Raw genomic sequence first — 26,894 nt, forward strand, 5'->3', positions numbered from 1 at the left:
ATTTTCCCCAAATTGTTTTGATGGTTTGTTGTCTAATCTCCTAGTGCTTATAGTACAAAACCTTAGTGATCATTCTAAGTTGATTGTAAAAGTTTTCAAGTAGGTAATGCTTAGGTATTATTATTTGAAACTGTGAATTAAATTAAAAAAAAAAAAAGTAAATAGATGGACTACAGATTTGGAAAAGGTTTCAAAAGTATATCCAAAGACAGTTGGGAAATCCTCTATACTGGAGGTTTTATTCTAACATCTTCCTCTCCATTTGCAGTCCCTCTGCAGTCCCACAGGTTCTAATTTAGTTTGTCAAGTTGTACTTGTGACTGAAAGCTAAACAAAATGCTTTTAAGGACCAGGAGAGAAGGAAACCTCCTGAGAAGTTCTGAACTTCTGAAACAATTTATAAACAGTCCTGAAGCTGATGGGAAAAGAAAAGAAAGTTTGAGTTCTCAATTTTGAGGAAGCATTTTGAGGGGGTTTGTTGGCATCTCCATGAGGACCCCCCTTCATTCCAAACACAGAGGTGCTTTCACAACCAGAATTGGTCAAACATCTTAGTTGTAGAATGAATCCTAAATATTTCTAAACATAAGTGCAAGATTCTTCTTGAAAGCTAATGCTGTGGTTAGATTGTACACAGCAGTTAACAGTGATGGCTATCTTTTAAAATCTGGCACAAATGCTTAGTAAGAACAATATGATGGTACCTTCTATTTATTGCAGCCTGGAAACAAATTTTGTTATTATAATAGCAACCAGAAAATAAGGTCTCTGTTTTGCTGGATATTACACAAGCATAGTAATAAACTATTATTTCTCCAAAGAATTTGCAATCTAAGCATGTGAATGAACATACTATTGCATTTCTTTAATAATAATCAATTAAATTTTTGGTGTAAATTAAGATCTGTTGAAGCTCTTAAAATTCATTCATGATGACAAATCTTTGTAATTCCTGGGTTCTGTTACGTGTTTTGAAATGGGATATCCCATTCCTAATGGAAGATGAATATAATATGATATGTATATATAATATACATTATGTATATATGTATATATAATATATATGATATGTAAAATGCTCACTTAAATTTGTAAAATGCTCACTAAAAAATTTGTTAGATTGTTTTTATTGCAGAAGTTTTACACAGGTTGTGTCTGTCTCTTTCTAGATGGTAGTTATTTGTAAAGCCTTTCAGAGAGAGTTAAATTTAGCATTCTTAAAACACTCATAATGGACAATGAGAAAACAGTCTCAATCTATCTCTGTGCCAGCAGGCTCCTCACTGAATTTGCTAAACTTAATTCTTTTCCAAGCACTGTTTTCAGTAGTTCACAACCTTAAATATTCTCAGAAGTAGCAGTCATAAGTTTGAACAAACCGTGTGTCCTCCCAGAGCCTTCCAGGAGTCCAAAGCAGAGCTGTAGCCTTGTGCAAAGTCACGGAATGAGGGCAGTTGTGCTGATCCTAAGAAGATTAGATTGCATGTCCTGACTGCAAGGACACTGGGAGGAGATGGGAGAGAGCTGCAGGGCTTCCTGAGGCTCCTCAGCTGGGCAGTGGCTGGTGCAGTTTGGTGTGGCCCTTGCTTCTGGACTACTACAAAAAGAAAAAAAAATATTCTCAGAAAAAATAAAAATTGTCTTCTAAATGTCTTGAACAAATCATGGCAATCTTTTCCCCATTCTGGGAAGCATCGTCTGAGCTTTCCTTTGATCTTTATCTCTGGGAGAATACAGGAGAAACTACAAACTCAGTGGTTTGTACTAAGGGAGATGGGATGGGCAAATTTGGATGTCTTGCAGGGAATTTGCTACCAGTGAGTGTCTCTCCCAGCCCTTGGAAAGAGCCAGGTCAAACCTCAGAGCATTTGAGATGTGTGTGTTTCCCTTTGTGCAGTGAAGTACTGGTTGCAGCAGTAGGATATTGCCCTGGAAGAAGGATTTTATATATTTATTTTCCTATTTGTAGTATCTGTAATTTTAAGAACTCTGGAGAAGAAAGCAACAGTGAACCTGCTTAGGTAGCTTTGCTTGCATTTTGCTGTGTTTTTTGACACAGCAAATGGAAACTGTCTGTGTGCTGTGTGAATAGAGACTTGTGATGTGCTGCTGGTTACAGGCATTGGACAGGCTTCAGCCTTATGCCACCACAGTGCTGTGGGCATTTTACCAGTGAGAATACTGAGGCAGGAAACTTTCTGAAACAGTGTTGTCAGATTTATTTGTTTTAATTAAAAAAAAAAAAAAAAAAAAAAAGGAAAAAAGAATAGCTGGTGTTCATCCTTTGTTCTTGAAAACTATAGTTGCAGCAATATTTAATTCCCTTTACTCAGCTTTGTAGATTTTTTGGCTGGTTATTTGATCCTGTGTTCATGGTGCTGCCTTGTTTCATTTCATGTTCGGTTGGACTGGACAGAACTGCTCTAACTGCATGGGGACCAAAGGAGCAGCTTTTGTGTATTTACACATTCCGAGTTTGTCAGTTCTGATTTTTGGGCCTCATTCTTTGGAAGAAGTTGCTGTCTGGAATCTAGACAGGGTATCTTGTATTTCCTTCCTTGGTACTTGTGTGGCTGTCTACAATGTAAGTTCCAGAGGCACTTTTTCAGATGGACACCCTTGATGCTACTGTCAGCAAAGTGCAGAGTACCTTGGAGGTGATCCTTGTGCAACTGCAGGGAAAAACCACAGATAAAATGTTTTCTTCCCTCAGACCTTAGAAAGTAGGTTTTGCCATCCCAATAATTTGTGTTGATTGATAAAGGCTGGGGGCCAGAGGGCTTTAAATGTTGTTTATTAGTTTGAAGAGAAAAAAACCTGACAGAAAGCTGAAATCTTTGGTATCTGCCTTTAGGCTTCTTAAATTCTGATGGCTTTTGAGGCAGGTGGTTATAGGCAGCCTAAGTGCAAGTGCAAATAGAAAGAAGTACAGCAAGTTCAAGTCTTTATGTGTTGTGGTCTCCAGGAAGTGGAATACAGAAATCCAAATGCTACCAGGAAATCTGATTGAGAAATGCCTGCCTACCTATCTTCATCTCTGGTGCAATCAAAGAGCTGTGGATATCAAAACACTTGAAAAAAAATGCACTCCTGTATTTGATTCTGGGTCAGGTGTTACCAAATTCTGATAGCAGAGGATTAGAGTTTTCTTTATGGGATAAAAGATTATTTAAGAAATAACTTTAATCTAAAATAATAGAGACTAAATAATACTTGAAAAATATTGTAGGCTTACATACAGAGTTTATATGTATTTCCTTGGAAAAGTGTACTATATTCTGCTGGCAGGGTCTGAAAAGAAGGTGGCTAGGTTGGGTTTTGCCTCACTTTTGGGCAGAGAAGACAGGCCAATAGCATTCACCAAGAGTGATGTACTTCAGTAATTTTTTAAGTCTTGGCCTGAAATGTCTGCTTTCTGAAAGATCCTTCAGTTAGTATGTTCTGTCTGCAGAGATGTCGTGCCTCCTCTTCTCAAAGGAACTGGTTGCTCACTGGTATCAGTTTCACCTTTATCTTCTTCCTCCAAGCTCAGCAGAAATTTTTTATTCTGAAGAAAGATTGCACCAGCTCACTAAGGACTTGTTTTCTTTAAAGATGACGTTTGAATTGCTGTTATCTTGCTACCCAAATTAAACTTTTTTTTACTGTCTTGCCCACTGGAAGAATGCAGATTTCTGCTTATAGCAAAACCAGCTCCGCGTTTGTAGATCTGAGCTAGTAATGGAAGACTAAATAGGATAGGGGCAGATCAAGAGTGAGGTGTAATTCTTTCTAATTATATTGAATTTCTAGGGATAAAATCAAAGTCTGCACTTGTCCTTACACATAAAATTAGGATGCTTTGCCATGCTTATCTTTGCTCCTTTACTCTGGGCTGATTCTAAACAATCAGTTCTTAATTTTTACCATTATGCCTCCCTTAAAAAACTTCGCCTAAACACATTGCTTCTCAAATGCTAAAAAAAAAAATGTGTAAAATAAATACTTAAAAGTTCTGCCCAGTATCTACCAGCAGTTTTGTGTGCTCAGACATCTGCATTTGGACATAGTTGTCTGCCCTTGAGTTTAAAGCCTGTTGCTGTGTAAGAATTGCACAGGTGGAGGTGGATTGTTTCAGTTACTGAGGCTCAGAGTTCCCAAACACCTACCTGTTATTTTAGAAACCTGTTAGTGATATCTTTACCTTCACCATACTGGTGCTGTTCACTTATTGGCCATTTGTAAAACACTTTTGTCTGTTTAAAATATTATTGGGAACCAGCCTGTGAGAGAAAAACCACAACAGAGATAGACACAGCAGTGGAGATCAGCTTCTGAGACTTGCAGTGCACGGCATGACAGGAAGCGAGAGCAAACTCTGAGGCTGCATGGGGAGGAGTTCCTGCCGAAAACTGAGGGACAGACAGAGGGGCTCCTTTGTAGCCAAGGCTTTCCACTGTCACACTGGAAGTTGAGAAACCTGCTAAAGTCTGAGTACAATACAAATAACTCATGGTGTGGTGCTGCTTATTTGTGCATCATCAGGTAAGCGTGAATCGGGATCGTGGAACTTTGTATTGTTTGTGTGTAAGTTGGAATTGCACACACACTCCTTCCAAGCATGCCAGGACTTAAGATTGGGTATTGATTAAAGCAAAATGTTGCTTGGCAGGAATGTTTCCTTGTGTAAAGGAAGAAATTTACTAAAAGTGGAGGTAACATACTCTGCTATTCCCAATGGGTTGGAGGACAGTTTATTTTTCTCTCTGTATTCATTGTTTGTTGCTGCAGGGTGATGGGTTTAGGTCTTTGCTTCTGCTTATCTGTCATACCCATGTAAACATCTCTACCTCTAGCCTGAAAATGTGAATTTTTGCTGATCCTAGGGCTTAAAGAGGAATATTTATAGCAATATGCATTATTGTCTCCATTGTCAAAGTGAAAACGGTGACACATCCTACTCACACTGTACTTACACTGCAGCATGATTCTGCTCGGTAGCATGTGGGTGTGGTATCACCTGGAAAACTGGGTGCTGTTATGGACACTGCAGTTTAAAGAGATGTGGACAGAAAAGCAGCCAGGTTGATAATAACTGTAGAAAATACAGCCTTTGAGAGAGGTTTAAAATATTCAGTGCATCTTGTGTATAGAAAAGATGTGAGTATAGGCTTATCTGAGTGTGTGTAGACAATTGCAGAGTGGGCACTAGTTCTCTGTTTTTGCCAAGTGCAACATGGGAAGAAATGGGCTTTTTTCATGGCAAGGGAGATTGAGGTTAGATATTTTGGGGATAAATGCTTCCTGATTGTCATGTTCATCAAGAGTAGAACAAAGTATAGAGTTAAAATCTGTAATTTCAAACTGCTGTAAAAAAACTTTCCTGTCTTATGTGTTGCAGTGGTTTGCATTTAGTACTTGTTTGTCCTTAATGATTTGTGTTGAGCTTTGATTTTGGACTGTTAATATGTGAATAAGAGTAGCCCATTAGGGACACCAGTGAGCAGATGTGATTTCAGATTTTGCAGCTTCAGCCCCAGTTTACAGCATCCTTTCTTGGAAAACTTTAAAAAATTCTCTCATTTAGGAATCCAAGTTATTTCAAAATATTTGTGTGTATGTTGACTAAAACTGTACTTTGAAGTTCTGAGAAATATGTGATCAAGGCAGGGGGCTGTAGTGCAAGGCAAATCAGGGATATGGAAACCTTATGGCTTTACAACACCTGATAGGAAGCTGTAGCCAGGTGGGGTCAGTCTCTTCTCCCAGGTAACAAGTGACAGGACAAGAGGAAAGAGCCTCAGGTTGCACCTGGGAATGTTTAGATTGGGTATTAAGGAAAATTTCTTCACTAAAAGCACTGTTAGGCATGAGGATGGGCTGCCTAGGTCAGTGGTGGAATCACCATTCCTGGAGGTGTTTAGAAGCCATGTAGTTGTGTCATTGTGAGTTAGTGGTGGTTTGGCAGTGCTGAGTTAAAGGCTGGACTTGGTGATCTTAGAGGGATTTTCCAACCCATGGGATTCTGTGATGTGATGTGTCCTGCAAGTGCACAAAACCTTTAAGGATAGAATTAGAGCATTAAAACACCCCAACTTTGATTATTCTTGCTTTTACAACCAATCCTATGCTAAACTCCCTCAGCACAAACATACAAGGCCAGGAGCTGCAAATTCATCACCTCAGCTTGCTGAAGACTAAGGAATCCAGGGATGTTTGCATGCTGACTGGTTGTGTTACTTGGAGACATACAGAACTGGATCTGACAGATCCCAGCTGAAAAGTGTTTGAAAGAAGAACAGAAGCTGAATCTAAATAGTGTGTGGACTCTTTCACATTGCATCTTATTTTTTATGTATATATTTGGTGAGTTTAAAATCATTAGATATGGATTGTGTTAATTAGAAGCATAACTTATATAGGAGTGTTCAGATTTTGGCTGAGAAAGGATTCTCACACAACAAAAACCTCCTGTGCAGAAGAAATAAATGTGACATATTTAGCTGAATTTGGTTTGGACTTTACAGTAAAGTTTGCAGAAGTGTCAGTGTATTTAACTGTTCTAGATTCCAGTTACTGGTCCTCTCCTCTGTCTTCCAAAAAGGGGAAGGAAGAAGGTTAAATAAAGACAAAGTAAATACCAGTCCTCAAACAAAGCTGTGCTAATCCTTGTCCTTACAGCATCCCGTACATGCACACCCATTTCCTGTTGTTGATGTTAAACACATTGAATATAACTTTCATTTCATTGTTCACTTCAGTGTTCCTTTTACATTACACTGGCCGGAAAATCTCCAATCCATCACAACAAGCAGAGCAGAGCTGCTGGCTGTGCTGAGGGGAGGCTGCCAAGGAGCTGCCATCTTGGCCAGCAGAGATGTGATGACTCCTGGAAGGGCTTGAAAAGTGTGAAAGTCATCAGTGGCACAGATGACCTCGCCTCCATTGCAGTTTTTGCTGTGCCCTAACAGAGCAGAGTCTGTTTTCTCATTTGTTTGGGTTTTTTTTGGAATATCAGGAACAAGCAAGTCCTGTTCCTAGCACTGGTATCCAGGGTTCCTGCCAGCTGAATATGGGCAGAGTGGGAAGCTGGACTGTCCATGCTGTGTCCAGTCACAGTGCAGACTGTGCAGTCAGGTCATCCCTGGCACTTTCTCCTTAAAAGCAGTAATGGTAAGGATTTTGTGTCACTCCTGAGAAAATGAAACCTGGAATGTCTCTGGTATCCCAAACAGGAGAGGGCCCTGGAAATATACATGAAAACCAGTTTTATTATAGTGCTAAATAATTTTTGATTGCAAGTTCCTTTTGCCAATATAACATAAAGAAATGTGATACTGAAATGCAGGGTAGCAAGTTCTGGACTTCAAAAAATTTTGTGTTAGAATTCACTATTCTGAGATTATGGTCTTCAAAAACATACATGATGCATTATTCAGCTAGAAAAGGCATCATGCTCTGGGAAAACTCATTTTAAGATGTTTTTGTCTCCTCATCCCTCAACTCTTGTTGGTGATAAAGCTGCAGAAGAGGGAGATGAGCAGGGAGGCTCACAGGTGTTGGCAGAAAAGTGAGTGACAGGCTGTGGTGAAGGCCAAGAGGGCTGACCTTGAAAGGTGGAAGAAGATCCATCTCTTTCTGAAAGGGCTTAAACTCTAGAGAGTGAGTTGTCACTTTATTGTGAAACTGAAATTGGCTATTTTGTAACCAAGCCCTGTAATCAACAGGAAATGCAGATATTTCTTGTTGGGGATTGCACACTGTGCAATTAATTGCATCATTAATATGTCACATTCTCCTGCAATACAGGCCTTCTAGGTCTGTGCATTATATCAGCCAGGCTCAAGGGTGTTTTTTAAAGTTTTTTTTTGTTTTTTTGGGATTTTTTTGTGTCTTCTCTGCCTTTATTTCATTTTACATCCTTTAATGCCAGTGAGCAGGAGTCTGATATGATGGAAAGTGTCTAATCCCATGTGAGGTTTACTCTTTTTTTCAGTATCAGTCTGGCTTGAAGCTGGGTAGCGCAACACCACTGCTGTCTCTTCTGGTTCTCTTCTGAACTCTGCTTGGTGGGATTGTAGTCCATCACCTGTAGCAGGAAATGTTAAATTAGTGATCATTCAAGTAACCTTAACAGAAGGTTATTAATCTCTTGCTTAGTAATTAGGCTGGATCCAAGGCATATTTCATTAACCGAGTAATAACACCAGGAAAGAAAAATGCTGGCTTTTAGGCTGGTTTTCCTCTTGTATTAGGAAGATTAAACTGAAATGTTTTAACTTTTCTGTTTGCTGGCTGTATCATCTGTTAAACTTTTGGAAACATTTAAAATTAGCTATGAGAATTGAAACATTGAAGCAGTCCAGTTTGTAGTTCACTCTTTTCACCCTATGCCTCTCTTTTTGCATTCCTCTTGACATCTGTTTTGTGCTATTTGTGCCTCATCACTGCACTCTGTCCTCACTGAGTCCTCCATACTCTGTGGTGTAACTAACTGGGAGCTTGATAATTTTCAAATCACATTTGAATGTGATTTGAAATGGAAGCAATGAAAACTTGAAACAGATCTTGTAACACAGAAGCAACAGCAGCTGAAATTTTTGGAGTCATTAAAAGAATAAATATGGTCTTAGCAAGTGGTACTTTTCAGGGATTTTTGAAGAGAGATCCCTGTGTTGGTTGGAGGGTTGTGGATGCACTGACAAGCTACAACGAAGAAGGAATGAGAATTGTAGTGTCTGAATATTCTTTTGAATTTACCAGCATCTGTACATGTTAGAGATTGAAGAATTAGAAGGGTGCTTAGAAGTGCACATATATATTTTAGTATACACATGTGCATGTTGCTGATAAAAATAATTACACATCAATAGAATTTATAGGCTAAATGGATTTTTAAAAAAGTTGTATAAAATTTGTGATAAAAATGTGACTAGAAATTCACATGGAAGTCTGGATTATTGTTGTGATTTGATGTCTTTCTCTAAAGAAATTGTGTTCCTGCCTTATTCTGAGCTGCTTCAACACCAGCTGTGTTTCCTGGGGCATAAAGCCATCATCAGGCTTTGGGTGGGAAGGTTCCTTGTAGATGTAGAGGGGTTCTCAGCTGGCTTAGGAGGTACTGATTACTTTCTAAAATTAAAAGAAAAACAATAACGTAATAATGCTGCTTTTCATGCAGACAGAATCCACCCTTTAGACTGTGGTTTAAACCTGGCCTGTGATGTTTGACTTTTTATTAAGTCTTTGATCAGTTTTTTCCCATCCTTCCACATTAATCCCTTTTGATTTTTATCTTTGCTCTACCTGATCTCTTCAAATTGTTTGTCTTTGGGTACTTTTGTCTTTTAATTTAGTCTGATACAGATATTGTCCTTGTTAAAAGTGTGCCATAAGCTAGACAGGAACCTAAAGCCCAGAGTAGTGAATCTCTTCCTCCCTTCTTCTCAACATAAAAATGATACAAAACTTTGTTAGCTAAATGGTTTGCACTTATTTACATTTATTGAAATCATAAAACTGTTATTTAAAATGTTATTTTCTTCCAGTTAGCTGTATTGAGGTGTGTTCAGGTGTATGTTCTGGAAAGGCTGTTTTAGAAAATATTTTCATACGAAAACAGTCTGAAATACAGGCTTCTAATTTTTCTTTGTTTTGGACTTTTTGTGTTGGGGACATGGGAAAAGTCTGTTTCATTAGAATGGATTTTGGTATGAAAAAATCTTTAAGTTTTTAGTGTTTGGTTTTGAAATGAGTCTGTCTCTGACTGAAAAGGCCTAAGGGTATGATGTGCCTATGCAAATACATTATCTTGAACTGTTATTTGTTTTGGTACCAGTCTGTGTGCAGACCCATTTCTAAGCATCTAGGATGGAGAGATGATTTAACAAAAGTCAGCAGCTCTTCTGAAAAGCATTGCCTTCCCCATCACAGGATGGGTTTTGTCAAGCTATTTTTGTGCATCATTGCATTTCATCTCCCAGCTGGTAAAGTATAAATCTGTGGTATTGATAATTAAAACCTTGTGATGGGCACTATGTTAATCCAGCCTTCCTTATATGAATAAGGAATAATGTCTTATTGCTCTAATTGCTTTAATGAAATCAATACTTTAATATATAATTAGATATCTTACCTTCTCATCTCCTGTGAGATAATTATGGAAAGCAGCTCTTTCCTGCTGTGTCAAGGCCAGGAAGTCGTGTCTGTGTAACTGTGGATGTAGGCACAGCCTTTTGGGAAACAGTATCACAAACATTAGGATTCAAAATTATGATGGGAAAAGCTTTTTCAGCCAGAGGTTCATTTTCAGATGCAGGTAATGCACCTGTGTGGTCAGTCAGAAAACACAGACAATTTCTCATTTCTATTTTCGTGCAGATGCGTGCCCATTTTTAAGGCCTCTAAATACTGTGCAAGAGAAAGTTATCAAAGTGTTCCAAGCTTTCCTGTTTTCCCAGCAAGGCAAACAGCATCATAATATATTTCAATTGAGTTTGTTTCATGTGCATACAAATTCTGACAAAGAGACGCTCTGTGGTCAGATGACATTTGCCCATAGCCCAGTGTGGGGTTACCAGGGTGGCATTTGCCCATTGCCCATAGCCCAGTGTGGGGTTACCAGGGTGGCATTTGCCCATTGCCCATAGCCCAGTGTGGGGTTACCAGGATGGCATTTGCCTATAGCCCAGTGTGGAGTTACCAGGGTGGCATTTGCCCATAGCCCAGTGTGAGGTTACCAGGATGGCATTTGCCCACAGCCCAGTGTGGGGTTACCAGTGTGTTCTGTGGTCAGTGTCACACTGCTGCAGGGGGACATTCTCATGTCAGAGTGTGCTGGGGATGCTGGGGGAGCAGGGGGACTGAGCCTGCCCTGCTGGTCCCTGCTGTGCCTCCTCACCCAGCCCTGGGCTCTGCCAGAGGCTGCTGCACCAGGCTGAGCTGCTGGGCTGCTTTGGGGAGAGGTTTGTGTTGCTTCATGTGCCATGTGGGTTAAAACAGAAAATGCAGAGCAGGAATCAAGGGGTGATTTTGTGGGACAGGCAGATTCAGGGGTCAGTTGCATTGTGCTATGACAGCTGAGACAGGACTTGTAACCCCCTTTGGGGAAAAGATCTTCAGAAAGAGCAGGGATTAATTTAATGAGCACCTTATGCTCCCTGCACAATATCCACTGCAATCTTTGCTTCTAATCCACTTATTATGGGCAAAGAAATTTATCTATGATCTGGTAGCTCAATTATTGCTTTTTTTTTTTTTTTTTTGCCATGGAGTTCTGCCCCCACTTATACAATGATAATAGCTCTTGAAAGTCTCAGAAATATTAAGTCATTAATCTTGCCTGCCCTGGTTAATATTTAACAATTTCTATTTGAAATGACTGGTGTTGCATAACCACTGTGCCTCACAGAGAACATAATGAGTATAATATTTGCAAGCTTCCAGATAATATTTCATATTCAGTAGCTTTTATATTAAGTGTGTAGTACTTTTCAGTAAGTATAAGATCTAAAATAAAGTGAGGAATGATCCTTTGATTAACACAGTGAAGTATGGGGTAGAGCAAGAGATCTATTTTGTGGAGGCTGTCCCTGACTTACTCAATATGTAATTGCTTTTCCTACACTTTATTTTTATCTTTTCATTGCTTTTGGTCTGTACATCACAGTTGATACTGATTTGTATCAACTCAGGAGTATATTGATGTTCACTATATAATCAAAAATGTTGCTTTTAAATAAGATACAAGTATTTTAATTCCTGCTGACTCCATTTTGTGCTGTGCTTTACCTGAATAGCCCTGCCATGGATGTTTGTCCTCATGGCCACTGCTTTGGCCATGGTACCTCTGTGTTTTGGACCCAGAGCAGTTAGAGCCCACACACAGTTGTTGTGTAACCTTCCCTCTGCAGCAAAACCATCTCCTGCCTCATTCAAGTTCACTTTGATCCTGTGGCCTTGCCTATTATTTCACATTATGTAATTTATAGTCTCAATCCACTTTCCTCAGAGCTGGCCAGTGTTGGAAGTGCCACCTTCTGTGTTAATCTGTAACCATGTGACTGCAGTCAGAATCTCATAGTTGGTTGTTTAACAAAGGAGCTGCCCATTTGTTGTGTGTGTGGCCATTTGTCACACTCCATTAGCAGTGAAATCAAGTCTAAGGTGTCAGATTTAAAGCAACACCATCCCAAGCCGTGGATGCAGTTGCATCCTGCCCATCCATGCACTGGAAGCATCAGTTAGTGTAGACTCAGGTACACCAGGTCCATGCACAATTTTAATTTACCCTTCTCTTGTAGAAAGCTGTATTCCAGCATTGTATTCCAAATCCAAATGCTTTTCATTTTTACTTAACCTATGTCCACTGTTTGGAGGGCTGGTACTTTTTAGTTTTATAATTTCTTTTTGTGAAGTAAAGACTCGGTGTAGACTTAAGTAGAATCAATATATGATTTTTGAGTACAAATGAATGATGCATGCATTTGGGTCCTCAGAATTCTAATTAGGCTTGAAGAACAGTCTGCAACATGTTCTGGTCTGCAACTAGAATCTTAGGAGATGTTACTCTCTGGGCAAAGTACTGACCTGACAGATCTCATCCCTGATTTGTGTTTTTCACAATGAATTCACATTTGCTAGCCCAAGAATAGTAATTCAGATTAGTTTATCCTGTGGGGGAAAAAAACAAACCTTACAAAAGACTGATGCAGGATAAGCAAACATAGCTCAGTTCATAGCTCAGTGTGGTCTGGTCCAGAAATTTCTATGTTCTAGTCAGTGCTTTAACTTGTTACTAATAATCCATACTGTAGCAGTAAAAGGGATTTGATTGTGCTTAGTCTGAGGGTGAAGAATTACTTTCATAAAACATTTCTGACCGTATAATGTGGTGACAGATCTCGTGGTCCAGTTTCTGGATAATAATGATGTTAAAACACAGCTGTTGCTGACTTTGGAATTATTGTTTTAAAAAAGTATCAGAAGTTATTTTCTGAAAAAAAAAGCAAAATTGTATTTAAATGAGTCAAAGATCTGCTGGAAACCAGTGAGTAAACATAAAAGATTTCAACATTAAGGGTTTAGTTTTAAAAGTATGAAATCAAAACTTCTGGATTTTGTGATAAGTATTCCTTATCTTTTTTCATCAAAGAAACAGTTCTCAGAAACCACATGCTTGACCTTGTAGATTTGAAATTGTTTCACTGGGCTTCACAAGAGCTGGGGGCATGGACACTGGGAATGGGGGAGATAGAATTTTTCTACCTTTTTTTTTTTTTTTTTTTTATTAAATAAGAAATACCTTCATCGTGTGCAGCTTCTACCTTTTAGCTGAGTTTTGGACATCCCATAACCTATGAACTCTGTATGGCATCTGTGGGGTTTTTGGTCTTTAAATTGTTCATCTTTCACTTCTGTAGACTGGAAATTAAATCTCAGCTATAATTATGTGTTATTGCTTATCTCTGGTTGACAGTGGAAGACAACACAGCTGGATAAATAAGAGCCATGTATATATTCTGTGACTTCTCCTGTTTCCTGAAGCTTCCTGGCCTGGTAGACAAGGCAGAGCTCTGTTAAATGACATTTCACACTTATTTGAAGTTCATGAAGATTAATCTTGTGGTGAACCTGTGAAATGACACAAGGGAGGGCTTGCCATTTGCAAACCCAAAACCTGAATATGGAGCAGAATGCAATCACTGATATGGAGAGTGAAACCCTAACATGCACTCATGTGATTCCTGCAGTACATTTCACCTTTTATATTCACTGTGGATAGGACTTGATTGCTAAAGGTAGCCCTTGAAAAATCTTATGTTTAGGCTTTCAGCACAAAATGTGAGTTTCTCTTCCTAACAGTCTTATTGGTTACAAAAGTTCATATCAAGTGCCAAAATACAGTTTACAACATGGAGTAATTACTTATGCTTTTAGTTAGAACTAAATTTCTTAATTGCAGTGAACCTATTGAGCAGAAAAGGAACAGCATTTAATTCACTATGTGCTAATAGGTAGCTTTTCAACTTGTGAAAAGAGAGTTTATATTCACATACATGGTGATTATAATGATAATGAGAGTAAGTTAAATATACATACACATATTTATGTGTATGACATCATGATGTGTACTTGTCTTGGGATCAAACCAAAGGCAGTTGCTATTGTTCATCAAAACTGAGCTTTCTTTTCATTTTGCTTTACAGAAAAAACGGAAACAGAGTACTCAAGATGAAGATACAATCAGTATCTGCAGCCTGGATACAAGTGTGAGTAATTTAATTCTCTTTTTTGCCCTCCCTCTCTACCCCTGAAAATAAAATATGGCTGTTAAGAGTATTCTGAAATAAGCCTATTCCACCTTTTCAGCTGTGTTGTTTTCATACATAGCACGAATAACTTGTTCTGCTTGTTATGAAAAAAAGTTTGTTATATTGCTTCTCTCATTTTCTGTATTAAACCTTTAAAAGAAAAATGCTGTCAATGACAGTTTATTGTAAAACATTGAATCTCTTATTAGTAAATATTTAACATGATAAAAGGGCTGTGTGAATGCAGGATTTAAATATAGACATTTTATACTGTTGAATGGGTGTATGAGAAACTCCATTTCAGTTGTCAGTGGTGGTTAATGCAAGCTGTAGGAACCAAACTCTTTCTGTTGATTATGGTGGGTGTTGAATCAAAGTACTAATGAGGGTAATTATGCAGTAAGCAGCAATGTGTGTTGTTTTTCCTGTAAATTTGTGACATAAAGGTACACTTGAAGTTACAGTTTCAAAGTCATGGAACTAAAATAGAGGTAGGAAGATTTGCCATTCCTTCTGTTCAGTGTTTTCATCAATATTTGCAGTGTTCTTTTTACAGTCAGCTGTTGAACCAGTTTTCCTTTTCTGTAGACCTCTCACATAGTACAGACAGAAAACATTGTGGAAAAAATAGAGAATCAACACTGCTTGTTTTAAGAGTTTTATTTATTAGCAAGTGTCAAACCTAGTGCTGTGGTTTCTTTAATGATCAGATGTTAATTTTGGTTTGAAGTACACCTGTTCTTTGAAGCATTAATTACATTTAAGGGCTCACCTGCCTGGATGGCTGCAGACAAACAGAAGCTCTTGCAGGCACTTCAAGTGAGCTGGGTGGAATCCAGCACTACTCTGGAAATCATAAACCCACAGTAGCCTGACCTTGTCTGTGAGCTAATACTTAAATGTTAGTTCATCCCATCAGACCTGACATTGGGCCCAACTTCAAAGGAATTGTCATTCCTTTAAAGGAGTTCGAAAGGAATTGTTATTCTTCAGGGAAAATTTGAAATGGTTGACTATTTATTATTATTTTGGACAAATTGATAGTTTTTAGATGCTTAACTCTAAAAATGGAAAATGTTGGGTTTAACTATTTTTATGTTTCTGGGAGAAGTGTGTATTTAATTCTTGGGTGATTAGGACAATTAGGTAAAATTTCCTTGTGTAGAATCTGTTACACTGCTGTAGAAATACTTGGGTAAATATAGCTTCTCCTTTGGCTAATAGCTAAAGATTTAAATACTGCTTGAAGGGGACAATTTCTGCTAATAGAATTCCTGGGGGAGAGTGTTCTAATGTGATCTTAGCTCTGAGTTTGCTCCATGGAAATACAGACAGAGCACTGAGCAGAGTGAGGTTTGTGGTTTTCTGATGAGCAATAGATACAGCAATAATAATAGCAATGTCTTTCATTTGTAGTTATTAAATACCACTTAACATTTATAAACTATTATTTTCTTAGTATTGCTTTTTTATGTAACCATCATTTTTGCCAAAACAAACATGAATCTGAGAAGAGATAAAGTAATTCACTAAATATTGATCTGTAAGACAATGTCTAATAAAACCATTGAATTTGGATTTTCATTAAAAGATTTGTAAATCCCTACTTTAGAGGGATCTTGTCAATAAAATGTGTGAAGGGCTGTTAAGAAAACTCTTCCCACTGTCATCACGGAAGAATTTCACTGTTTCAATGTAAATGAATGCTGGAGTCTATGTTAGAAAATAGGGGTGAGAAATGAATGGGTAAAGAAGTTTGAATCTTTCCTTAGAGTGCTTCACAATCACTCAGGTCACCAGGGTGAGGAATACCCTATGAGGAAATAAAGGTTATGCATTGCATCTTGAAGAATGATCAGTTTATTTAAATGTACAATTTATGTAAACATTAGTTGATTTATCTTTTTCTGCTTGAGATAACTTCACCCCTTTTTCTGTTACCAGGAAGTGCTGATTGATTTGTGCTGTACATTCTATATTGTCTCTCGTGTCTCTGAGCTTACCTTGCCCTGAGCTCCTGCACATTGCAGTGCTGCAGGTTCCTGTTCAGCATGGGCTGTGCCCTCCCCTCTGGCAGGAGTTGCTCTTAGGGCCAGTTTGCCTCTGGCTGTGCCAGGAGACTTAAGTGTCAAGATAAGTGACTTGGAGAGGGTGGGGGCCTTTGGTTAAGAAATGTGCCTGGCATGTGAATTTAGAACAACACCCTCAGGATTTTTAACTTCAGGTAATGGTTCAAGTGTGCCCATCAAAACCAGGTCCTGTTGACATTAAAACAAGCTGGGCAGGAAGAGTTTACATTTTCCCATGACTTTTGTTCCTGCCCATTAGATTATCATCCCCTCAAGTAAAGAAGGACTATCACCTTTGTGAGCCTCATAGACATGGCAAATAAACTTTTATTTTTCCTTTCATATCATATTTTTCTTATGATTAATGATAAAGACAGTGCTGAAAATGGAACTAGACTGAATACCAAGTGTCTCATGGTTTTGGGAAACATTGGAGGGTCTTCTAATTACACTGTGGAATGTTGTGGCACAAAAGGGATGGCTGGAATCTGACAGCCCATGGCTGAATACTTAGCTGTGGAAGCATTTTGTTCTCTCTGTGTGCTTAAATGTTATTTATATTGAGTAGAGATGTGTATTTTTGTGTTTTGAGTTTTGGTTTTAGAGAGCCATAGCTTACATTATAGGTAATTCAAGATTTCTGTTACAAGGCAGAGAGTTGGCTGTCTTTTGGTCTCATGTTTGTGATGGCAAATTTCAAAAAGAATCAGTTCATACCTCACAGAAACCAGCTGTGGTGGTGTTATGCAAGGTCACTTTTCCTTTCTCTGTTGCCTCACATACAGAGTAACTAATTCCCAAAAATGGCGAGAGGGCTGAAGAAAGGGGTGAGAAGTGTCTAGGACAATTAAAAGTTTGAAACAGTTTCTGTTTAAAAAACAGTCAAATATACTGGAACTTATGTAAACTGAAATCAAATATCCTGGGAACAAATTGGCATGTGATTAGTTCCATGAGCAATGGTCTGTGTAAGGGTATTTCTTCCCTTTGGACTAAAGGCAGAAAATAAAGCTGTTTGTAGGTTCCTACCAAAGCAAAAGCGATGCCACCACACAGTGGCACAATTCTGGCACAGGGTGTTGTGGATACCAGAGGTTTTGCAGGAGTTAAAAAAAAACAAATAGGGTAAATTCATGGAAGGAAAAACTGCCAAGAGCTGTTAGACTGAGTGAAGCCACCCATCTGAGGAAGCCCTTGAAGCTGCATATTTCTGAGTCTGGGAGAGCAGACTGTGTGTCTGTCACCAGGTGTTTACTCTGCTTTCACATGCACAGCTTTTTCTCACTATTGCTGGGGAAATGGTGCTGGCCTGAGATCCATCCTTGGCCTGTCATGGCCTTCTCAGGAGACTTTGCTTAGCCCAATGCAACACCTTCCTTTCTTCCAAGCAATGACAGTTTTGAAATTACTTAATGAGGGCTCTATGCTTAATTGGAATCTTTGGATTATAGTGTGATGTAAATAATTAAATGTTCAGGTTCTTTTGTCTAGCAACTCTCTTATATCCTGAAAAGATCTGCCAAATTGTTTCTATCTTCAGTGAATGCATTTGTTTTCCAGGCCTAAGAATATGAAAATTTGAATGCATGTGTTCCTTATTACATGTTCAGATTTTCAGTGGGATAATGATAGCTCATTAAAATTTTACAAATAATAAATTGGTTATTTTTTATTAAATATTGTATGTATATAACAAATCAGTGTATTAGGCTCTCCTGTGCAGCACACTGTCTGGTTTGAGTGACTCTGGTCTGGTCAGGTCTGCAGCTCCCTGAGCTGCTGATGTGAAAAGCTGGTGGTGCATTCCCTCTGCTGGTTTCACAGGCATCACCTCAGGGGTGGACCTCATTTTTGTCCTTGGCAATGGAAAGATCTGGCCATTTTTACTGTCTGACAGTCCAGTTTGTGTACATGTGTCTGGTGGCCACCTTTGTCCAGGAGAGGGTGGGGATGGCAAAGAAAGAGGCTATTAACTATTTAATGACTGGATTACTTCATACCTTGGAAAGCAACATCCATATGGGTCTCCTGCCAATTACATCATCATGTGTCTACAGTCCTTTTACAAAAATAGTTCTAATTTTTTTTTTGTGACTGACCATTGCCAGACATACCTGTCTTTTCCAAGGGAATAACTCATACTGACAGAATTTCCTTTCACAGGAAACACTGCTTGGAGCTTTGCTGACTCAGGACAAGGACTGGTAAACTAAGCATGTTAAATGATCTTTGTATTTGTTTAGTGATCTGGACTGACATTGATGCTTCAGGAGTTGATAAACTGGCTTATTAAACTGACTGGTTGGACTTGGCTCATTTTATTGCCAGCTTAAATAAGTGGATTTGCAAATCTCCTCAATGTCAAATAGTTTGTGATAACTTGTGACAGATGTGGCCAGCAGACTGTGAGGGCTGAGTGCATGAATGGACAAGGCCACAGTGGTCAGGAGCTTATTTAAAGGGAGATGTTCCTGATATCTGACATGGCTTTGTTCATGTTGGCCTCCACTGGGAGGCTTCACTCAATCAATGGACTTCAGTTTGTCCAGCTAACTCAGCCAGTGGTGTTTCATGCTTGTGCTCTTAGAATGGTGATAGCTTCTGGATCTGTGTAGGCATAATGATTTAGAGACATTATGTAATTAACCTGGCTTACATAAACTTCACATTTTAGTGCTGTCTCTTTAAAGGCTGGGGAATTGGGGCATGTAAACTGAGACAGCTTTAATGATCATAGAGGGCAAAGTATTTTTTGCATTTAAAACACCTCAATGAGCCCTGCTCTATATTCCACCTCTTGCAGACATTCTCTCCTTAGTTAAATTCTGAGCAGCTTCTGGTTTATTTCTGTCTGTGCTTTGGCTCCTTGTTGCTGCTGTGACTGCTGTTCTTTCCTCATAACCCAGCATGGAAATGTGGTTCTTCATTCAGGGCAACCTTCTCCTGAGCCTGGTGCAGCACTGCAGGGCTGCGCTCCTTACTCAGGCACAGGCAGCTGGTTCTTTCTTGTATTCCATAGCTGTTAAATAGAATTAATACATCCCACTGAGCAAGGTGGTAGTGAACACTGTTATCTGGAGATCACTGCACAGAGCACTCAGCAAGGCACTTACCAGCACTGCATTTTTAATGGCTGTTCTAAGGTAGTAACTGCATAGCTGAAATCTTGTAATGTGATGATATTGTGTGCCTCGGATGGCTGTAAAATCATAAGTAACTCAGGAGATTTCCAGAACAAAAAGCTGGTAAAACCTAATATAAAACTTGGTCTTTTCAGAATAAAATTGTACTTGAGCAAAATTCCATCCACAAAAAGTCAGGGCAATGGTCTGCAGTTCTCTGCAATTGGTTGTATGCAGATCTGTTGTAAATTCATGGAAGTTGTTGTTATTTTGAGAAGAATCATATAACAAATACATGATGAACTAAACATTTAAAACACTTTCATAAATAAGGTAAAATTTCAGAAGATCTATTTATTTTTGTTCTATAGAACAATTATTACTGGAAATTAAGCTCTGCCAAATAGTCACTTACCATTGACTGAACTGGAAATGTCTTATTGCTCATCTGTCTACTTTCAAGTTATTAAAATTTGTCCCAGTATAAAATACAAATGAAAAGGTACCCAGACTTGAGCTACATTTGCATACACTAGACCAGAGTTCATTAATTTTGATTGCTTTTAGTGCAAAGTGATCATTTATTATGTGTTTAATAGTCAATATAGCTGAAACATTATTTGACCTAATTAAACTTAATTATAAATTCAATTATATTTGATTGCTAAGGTATGGCAAGCTAGCTTTATAAGCTTAGAGAGGATTACTTCCACATCAGCTTATCAGAGTCAAGATAATTAAAATATATATTGTGTCTGGATCTTTTATTTCTCTAAACTGTGGTCTGTTGCATGTTCATAGTATAAAAGGTCTTCAGCTTGCCCAGTAAGGTGTATGCAGTATGTTTGAATTATTCATAACCTTTGTATATTGCTATGCAGCAGGGTGGTCAGTGCTCATCTGGATTCAGATTTCATTATACAGTGACTATTCTTAATCCATTATTAATCCCTCATATGATTGTCATAGACTACCCCCTCTGCTGCTGGCATTATTTGCAGTAATGTTCTGTATCTTAAAGCTCTATTTTGTTAATTCACTTGCTATTTCTCATTAGATAAGGCCTACAATGCTCTATTGGAAAAATTTGTAAATTGCTGGTCAGGCTGCATTTTCCCTCTCTGTATTCTAGTATGATCTCAGAGTTCCTGTGTAGTTATACAATTACTCTTTATTTATGTGAACAACTTCTCAGAATTTGGCTAATAGTTCCGTTAAATCTCAAGGATTGTTTTGGTGAAGACAGCAAATGTGTGATGAACATCTTCAGTGCCAATCTGTCTGCACAAATATGCCAAACCTTTGGAAACATGCACCAAACTTTCTTGAAACATACTTGGGGATTGAGTAAGAAAATGTATCTCTTGTACATATTCACCTGGTTTCTAGAAATTAAAGCTGGTCTGTAGATACCTTAAATGAAGTATGATCATTAAAACTAACTTTTTTAATGGTTTAGCTCAAACTATAACACTATCTTATTGTGACTTGCTGGCACCTATTTGTCTGCTCCTATTTAAATTAATGTGGAAATCTTTATTTGATACAACATCATCAATTTGTTGTATGTACAGCTTCCTTTCCTTTGAAATTATTTATCTAGTTCTTGGCATTCTGCAGTCTCTGAGTGGGAAGTAAAGCCATAAAATGGTTTTGCTGGGGGACTTGTTGGGGAAGTTTTGTTGGGGAACTTGTCAGTTCCTAGAAAATTATTTTTCTTCAATTTTTTTTTTTTCCTGATGAGGCATGCTCAGTGTTACTGTTCTGAAACTGAAATGTGCATCACTGTGGAGCAAGAAAGATGTGATAAAACTCCAAACCTGGTGATTTTCAGACACTGCAAAGCTATCCCTTATACTTTTGCCATGGGGTGTAGTTGTTGATCAAATCTTAGATTATGATAAAGTCTTGGGAACTGTGGAAACCTTCTGATAAAAATCTGGAAACAGGTTATACCAATTCTTAGGTGAGGTGCCAATTTTTTCTTCCCTTAGATATACTGATAGAAGAAAAGGAGCTAAGGTTTCATCAAAAACATCCACTCAGTCTGTGAACTTAGCTCTCAATAGCAGCAAATTACCTCAGTGAAAAATATATGAGATGGAAGATTAACTTTATCTTTAGAAATATGAAGATTTTGTAATTCTTATAATATTTGCATGTAACACAGTTTATCTTTCTGATTCAGTCAAAAGTAGTGTACATAAGTCTGTGTTCTGTTTCAAAGAATTGGTTTGTATAGTAATAACAATGTAATTTATGATATTCTACATAACATAAAATGGCAACTGAAGTTGGAATTCAGTTTAAATTACTTTTGGGTTAGAGAAACAGGCTTGACATTTGCTTGTTTTCCACATGGCAGACTGGGAGCATTTGTGAACTGAAATTAGCCAGATGTTATTGGCAGCTATGAAGTTGGATATCTATTAAGCAATGTGTGCAGTGGTTGGTTTGATGAAGGCTTGCAGGGCAGGTTTTCATAATGAAATTCAATCAAGTAATGAGTTACAGTAATTTGGTTTATTTAGAGGTCAAAATAAGCCCTGATATTAGTTCTATAGAGATAAATAACATATAATGCCATACATTTTCTAAAATTAAGTTTTATGCATCATTATTAGTAACTGTATTTTATATTGAATTTATAATATGGACTGTGCAGACATAATTTGTAAAAAAATGAAGGTACCATGTAAGCAATGTGCTGTGTGTGGCCTGGAGCCAAAGAGTTGAGGTTTTTCAAGTTATGTTAAACTTTTGACTGAAGCAGTCTACCTGTAATTATTCCATGGAAGAAGGAAAGGATGGCCCATTCATCCTCACATAATATCCACTGGGAATGCCTGACACAGTCCAGTGCTTAGTGAAGTCTGGAGTGCAAGCCAAGTCATGGCTGCATAGTTAAGTCCATACATTTTTGCAATGCCAGCTGCATTTTGGCTGTGCCTCTAGAAGTGACCAACCATAACAGGAAATGAAGTTGGTACATAAATACTTAAATACACCAGGATGCCTCTCTACATCATAGCATTAGGACAGGCCTTGTAAGGGCATTGTCCCACCCATCTCCTGGTGGTTGAATTAAATGTAATGAAATTATTAATTACAGATAGTTTTGCATGGTCTTTTTTAGAAGCTTCTACTACTCCTGCAGGCAATCCAGCCTAGAGCTTCTCTGTCTATTGTTAACAAGGCTTCCTAGTCACAAACCAGTTTCAGGCACTATCTTACACCACATGTGAGCATTCAGATCAGTATAAAATCCCCTGAACAGGTATGGGCAGGGGATCCTGTATGGTACTTTTTATGTAGCCAGGACCTACAGATAACCAGTTCTTTCAGATAATGCCTTTTCCTTAGGTAGGTCAGAGGATGTGTTTTTGTTTCATCTAATATGAAGCTAAAGTAATTTTATCAATATGTTGAGGTGATTTTCATTAAATAATAGATAACATCTGCTTCAATCTTTTGAAGAAACGTCTTATACTAGGCTTTGTGTTTTTTGATACAAGCTGCATCTTAACAGGAAAGTCATTATCAAATAACTTCTTCAGCAAGAGCTTAGCAACAAGGAAAACAAAGACAACCTTACTGTTAAACATTTTCTAGTAGGTACTTCCTAATTTTAGCCGGTGAAAGTAGTTTTTTTTCAAAAAGAGATAAGAAGTTTCACTCAGATATTTGTGGTTACATGGTCTATTTGCCTTGTTTTTATTCCTCATGAGCATTGAGTTTTCTGTGTACCCTTCAGTGGCTCATTGGACTTCTCTCTTGATCAGATCCTTATCTGAAAAATGCAACAAATCTGTGTTTGTATTCCTGACGTGCTTGAGACCAAAGCACAGAAATTCCTGGGGGATGTTCTATAGTGCCAATGCTGTGACTGCAGTGGGAAGGGCACATCCCAATGCCCCACTCCAGTGCAGGGCAGTGTAGGGGGACATAAGCAGGTGAATATTAAAACAGAGAAGTGTAACATGATTTGTCATAAAAGTTTCATACTTTTCTCTGGGGTAATCTTAGAATGCTGTGCTAATGCCACAATAATCCTAGAAAATGATCTCTGCATAGCAGTGATTTTTCAAGTCATTTGGTAGCCTTTAGGTCCTCTTATCTCTTAGGGAAACTTTTATTGTTTTTTCTATCATTCTGTTATCACTGTAACTCTGTAATCAGGACAGCTGAAGGGTGTCTGCTTACAGCTGCTGGCTCTGTTGTGCACCTGCACCCTGTGTCCTTTCCATGGTGTGGGAAGCAGCCAGGAGGGGAAAGCCCCCAGCAAGTGGAAGCTTAACAAGTGTTTCTAAATGCTCCAAGAGCATTTTACAGAAAACAAAAAACACAAAACAAAAAAACCCATTTTTCCTAAGTGTGTTTTCATTGTGTTTGTCAACAGTATATTAGCATGTCACCTCTGCTGATGATGAACAAGACTGCAGAAAAAAGAGAACTAAAACTTGCAGAGTAATACTCTTGGTGGTTTAGATATACCCACTAACATAGAGAAGACTGAACAATAGTATTTTGTAAAGTCATCCCACCTGGATGAGGACAGAACATCTCTAGTGGTAACTTATGGGATATTTACACTTATTTGAACTTCTTCATTTACATGACTACAAAAATGAGTCAGCAAAAAAGTAAAACATTTGCTGTAAACCTGCAAGGTTCATTCACACAGTTCTGCATTGCAGAATAAAATGTAAATCTGCTGCTATATTACAGAATTTTTCATTTACTTCCACTATATTCTCTTCTGTCTTATCTGTGATATCAGCCATTAGTTGGATTAAAAGGTCTCTTTTTTAATTGATCTGTGAATTCTTAAGGCAATGTTTATAACAATCTAGCTGATATTTTCCACCACTGTTCTCAAAGAAACCAATACTGAAAGGATTTGAATTTGTCTTGGGAAATGTTCAGCCTTTCATCTACTATTTTTGTACATGAAATACATTATTTAAATTGTATATATTTGCTTTGTACTTGTGGTAGAGGTTGCCCTTTGAGTTTTGTTTGCATCTAAGAGCTTAATCCCTTCATGGAGGAGGGATTCACTTGATTTATCTCAGTCAGCTGGCTTCTTTAGTGAACATTTGATAGAATTGGAAACAAAACCACAATCTTTTAAAGTCTCCTTCCTGGAATGCAGGCAGTTTAGCTGCCAGAGGTATTCCTTTGCATTAGAATTTTATGCCAGGATTTTTAAAGATGCTTAGGTAGTGATGAATGCATTCATCTGCATAGAATTGTCAAAGGTGCTGAAGCATTTAATTTCCAAATCTTACTGTAGGTAACTTAATATGTTTAAATATCTGTTGCTGTGTGTTTAATGGTTCTACTCAATTTTAACTCACTGTGAGAATGTAATTGACTTTTAATTTGATTTTCTAAAAATGTAATTCAGAGGACAGCAACAGTCCACTCATCTGGCTTTTCTTTAGCATGTTAATTAAAACCATTTAATTAATTTTTGTGTATTTCCTCTTTAAACTTACAATTTGATATTTTTCCCTTCCAAATTACCTTACTGTACAGAATCATGTTTATAAAGAAATGTAAATTTGTCATCCTTGTCTTCAGAACAAACTTGATGTTAATATATTCAGGGCACTTACCTGATGAGGCATCGACAATCTGAGTGACTTATTTACTTGATAAAGTAAAACAAAGCATTATGGTGCTGTTGTGAATATTAAGTTTATCCTATCAATTATCAGCTGCCTCTTACTGAAATAAGTTTCCAGTTTATGATGTTTTAGTTTTACAATTCTGTGGATAAACAACTGATTATTAAAGCTTTAAATAATTCATTTTACATAACACAGGAATGTGTTCCTGCTGGTGTAGCTGGTGGCTGTGTAGGGACCCTGATAATTACAGAGAGTGTCCAGAGGACAGCTGGAATTACAGTTCACCTGCTTAAGGCCCAAGTTTGGATTCTGTGGTTTTCCTTTTCACTGTTTGAGGTGAGTTCTTAAACATAAAAACTGGTTATGTGTTATTGGGCCTTCAATGAATCCTCCCTCTTTCAAGAGATCTCACTGGTTTGTTGTAGCTTTCAATTATGAGACAGGCAGTGGCAAGGTAGGATAGTGGAGGCTTAAATACATAAGGTCAAGATCTTTGTGTTCTTGACATAACAGTTACTCTTCTGCAAAGGTTAGTGAAGACCTTTCAAAATAAATTAAACTAATTGTACACTTCCAGAACTTCAATAATGAACAGAACAAATGCAAGCCCTCAGCTGGAGGGAGAGAGGCTGGCAGTAAATTCTGTCTTCCTGTGAAATTAATGAAATTACTTCCAGAAACTATTGATTTCATTTAAGGAGTAGGAACCCAGATTGTGTAAAAATATTAACAAAGTTTGAATAGGCATAGGGTCTTATTTATTGCTTATAGATATCTATGTATCAGATCTTTCATCTTCTAAATCAGATATTTTTGGTCTAATTTCTATCTGTTGCTGGACCCAGAGGTGGTCAGGGATGTGTATGTGATGGGATGGGAACAGGATGAGACTATGAAAGATGTAAACTGTGTCAAGTGGGTTTGTCATGGGAGCAAAAGCATTCTTGGGGAGGCTACACAAGTTTTTCTAATACTATTTACTAATTAACCATAATGAAAGTTCTGAAAGTATTTATAGGTAGTACATGAAGTGTTTCTTACCTCTTTTATGAAAGCTCCATAGTTGCTTCTTAATTAAGACAAATGAGTCAACTTTGAGTCATAAAGCTGAGAGTTGTAAGAGCATTGTTGTATTGGAATATGTTGTTTACATTATGTTATTCATTGTAAGCATTGTGTTGTTTCAGGGAGATTTTTTGTTTTATATTCTGGAGTTTCTTGCTTACAGCATGGTTGTTGTGCTTCTTTTGTGGCTTTTTTTTTCTTTTGTACCATCACTTAGAATAGCACAGTGACTTCCTGCGCTCTGAAATGTGCTCTGAATTCAAGCAGTTTGAATGTTTTGATGTTTGAAGACATTTTTGCCTTTTTAACCTCTTGTCTAAATAAGCAGCTTTTTATGCCCTTTTTGCTAACATGAAGTTTTTAACACTTATGATGATGATAATGAACTTGCTGCCCATATCTATGTGGAATTGGCCAAGGAAGTGATGTGGAGGCTGGGTTTGACATTGCCTGAAGTTAACAATCTGTTTGTGGTTACAGAGCATATTTCTCGTCAACTTCCTCTATCACTTACATATTCTCTGGCTTGGTTTTGTGGTTGTGAAATGCTGATGAGCTTATTTTTCCTTAGTGGTACTAAAAAAATGTATTCATCAAACCTAAAGGAATATGGAAATGTTACTGAAATGGAAAGTACTATTCTTGTATTCATTTATGATGTAATTGAGCTTGGTCTGGGTGCAGAATTTCAGGACCTGCTGTAGTGAGACA

The 26,894-nt window shown here is 37.9% G+C and overlaps 1 protein-coding gene across 1 annotated transcript in view; it reads left to right on the top strand.

Annotated features, from left to right (window-relative positions):
- The window catches only part of ARHGEF3 (Rho guanine nucleotide exchange factor 3), a 105,932-nt gene that overhangs the window by 41,201 nt on the left and 37,837 nt on the right, over positions 1-26,894 (top strand). Inside the window, exon 3 of the mRNA XM_058031848.1 lies at positions 14,187-14,249. Coding sequence (XP_057887831.1) covers positions 14,187-14,249 — 63 coding nt within the window. The remainder of the gene's footprint in view (positions 1-14,186; positions 14,250-26,894) is intronic.

The sequence above is a fragment of the Melospiza georgiana genome, chromosome 11 (genome assembly GCF_028018845.1).
Source record: "Melospiza georgiana isolate bMelGeo1 chromosome 11, bMelGeo1.pri, whole genome shotgun sequence".
Taxonomy (NCBI): Eukaryota; Metazoa; Chordata; class Aves; order Passeriformes; family Passerellidae; genus Melospiza; species Melospiza georgiana.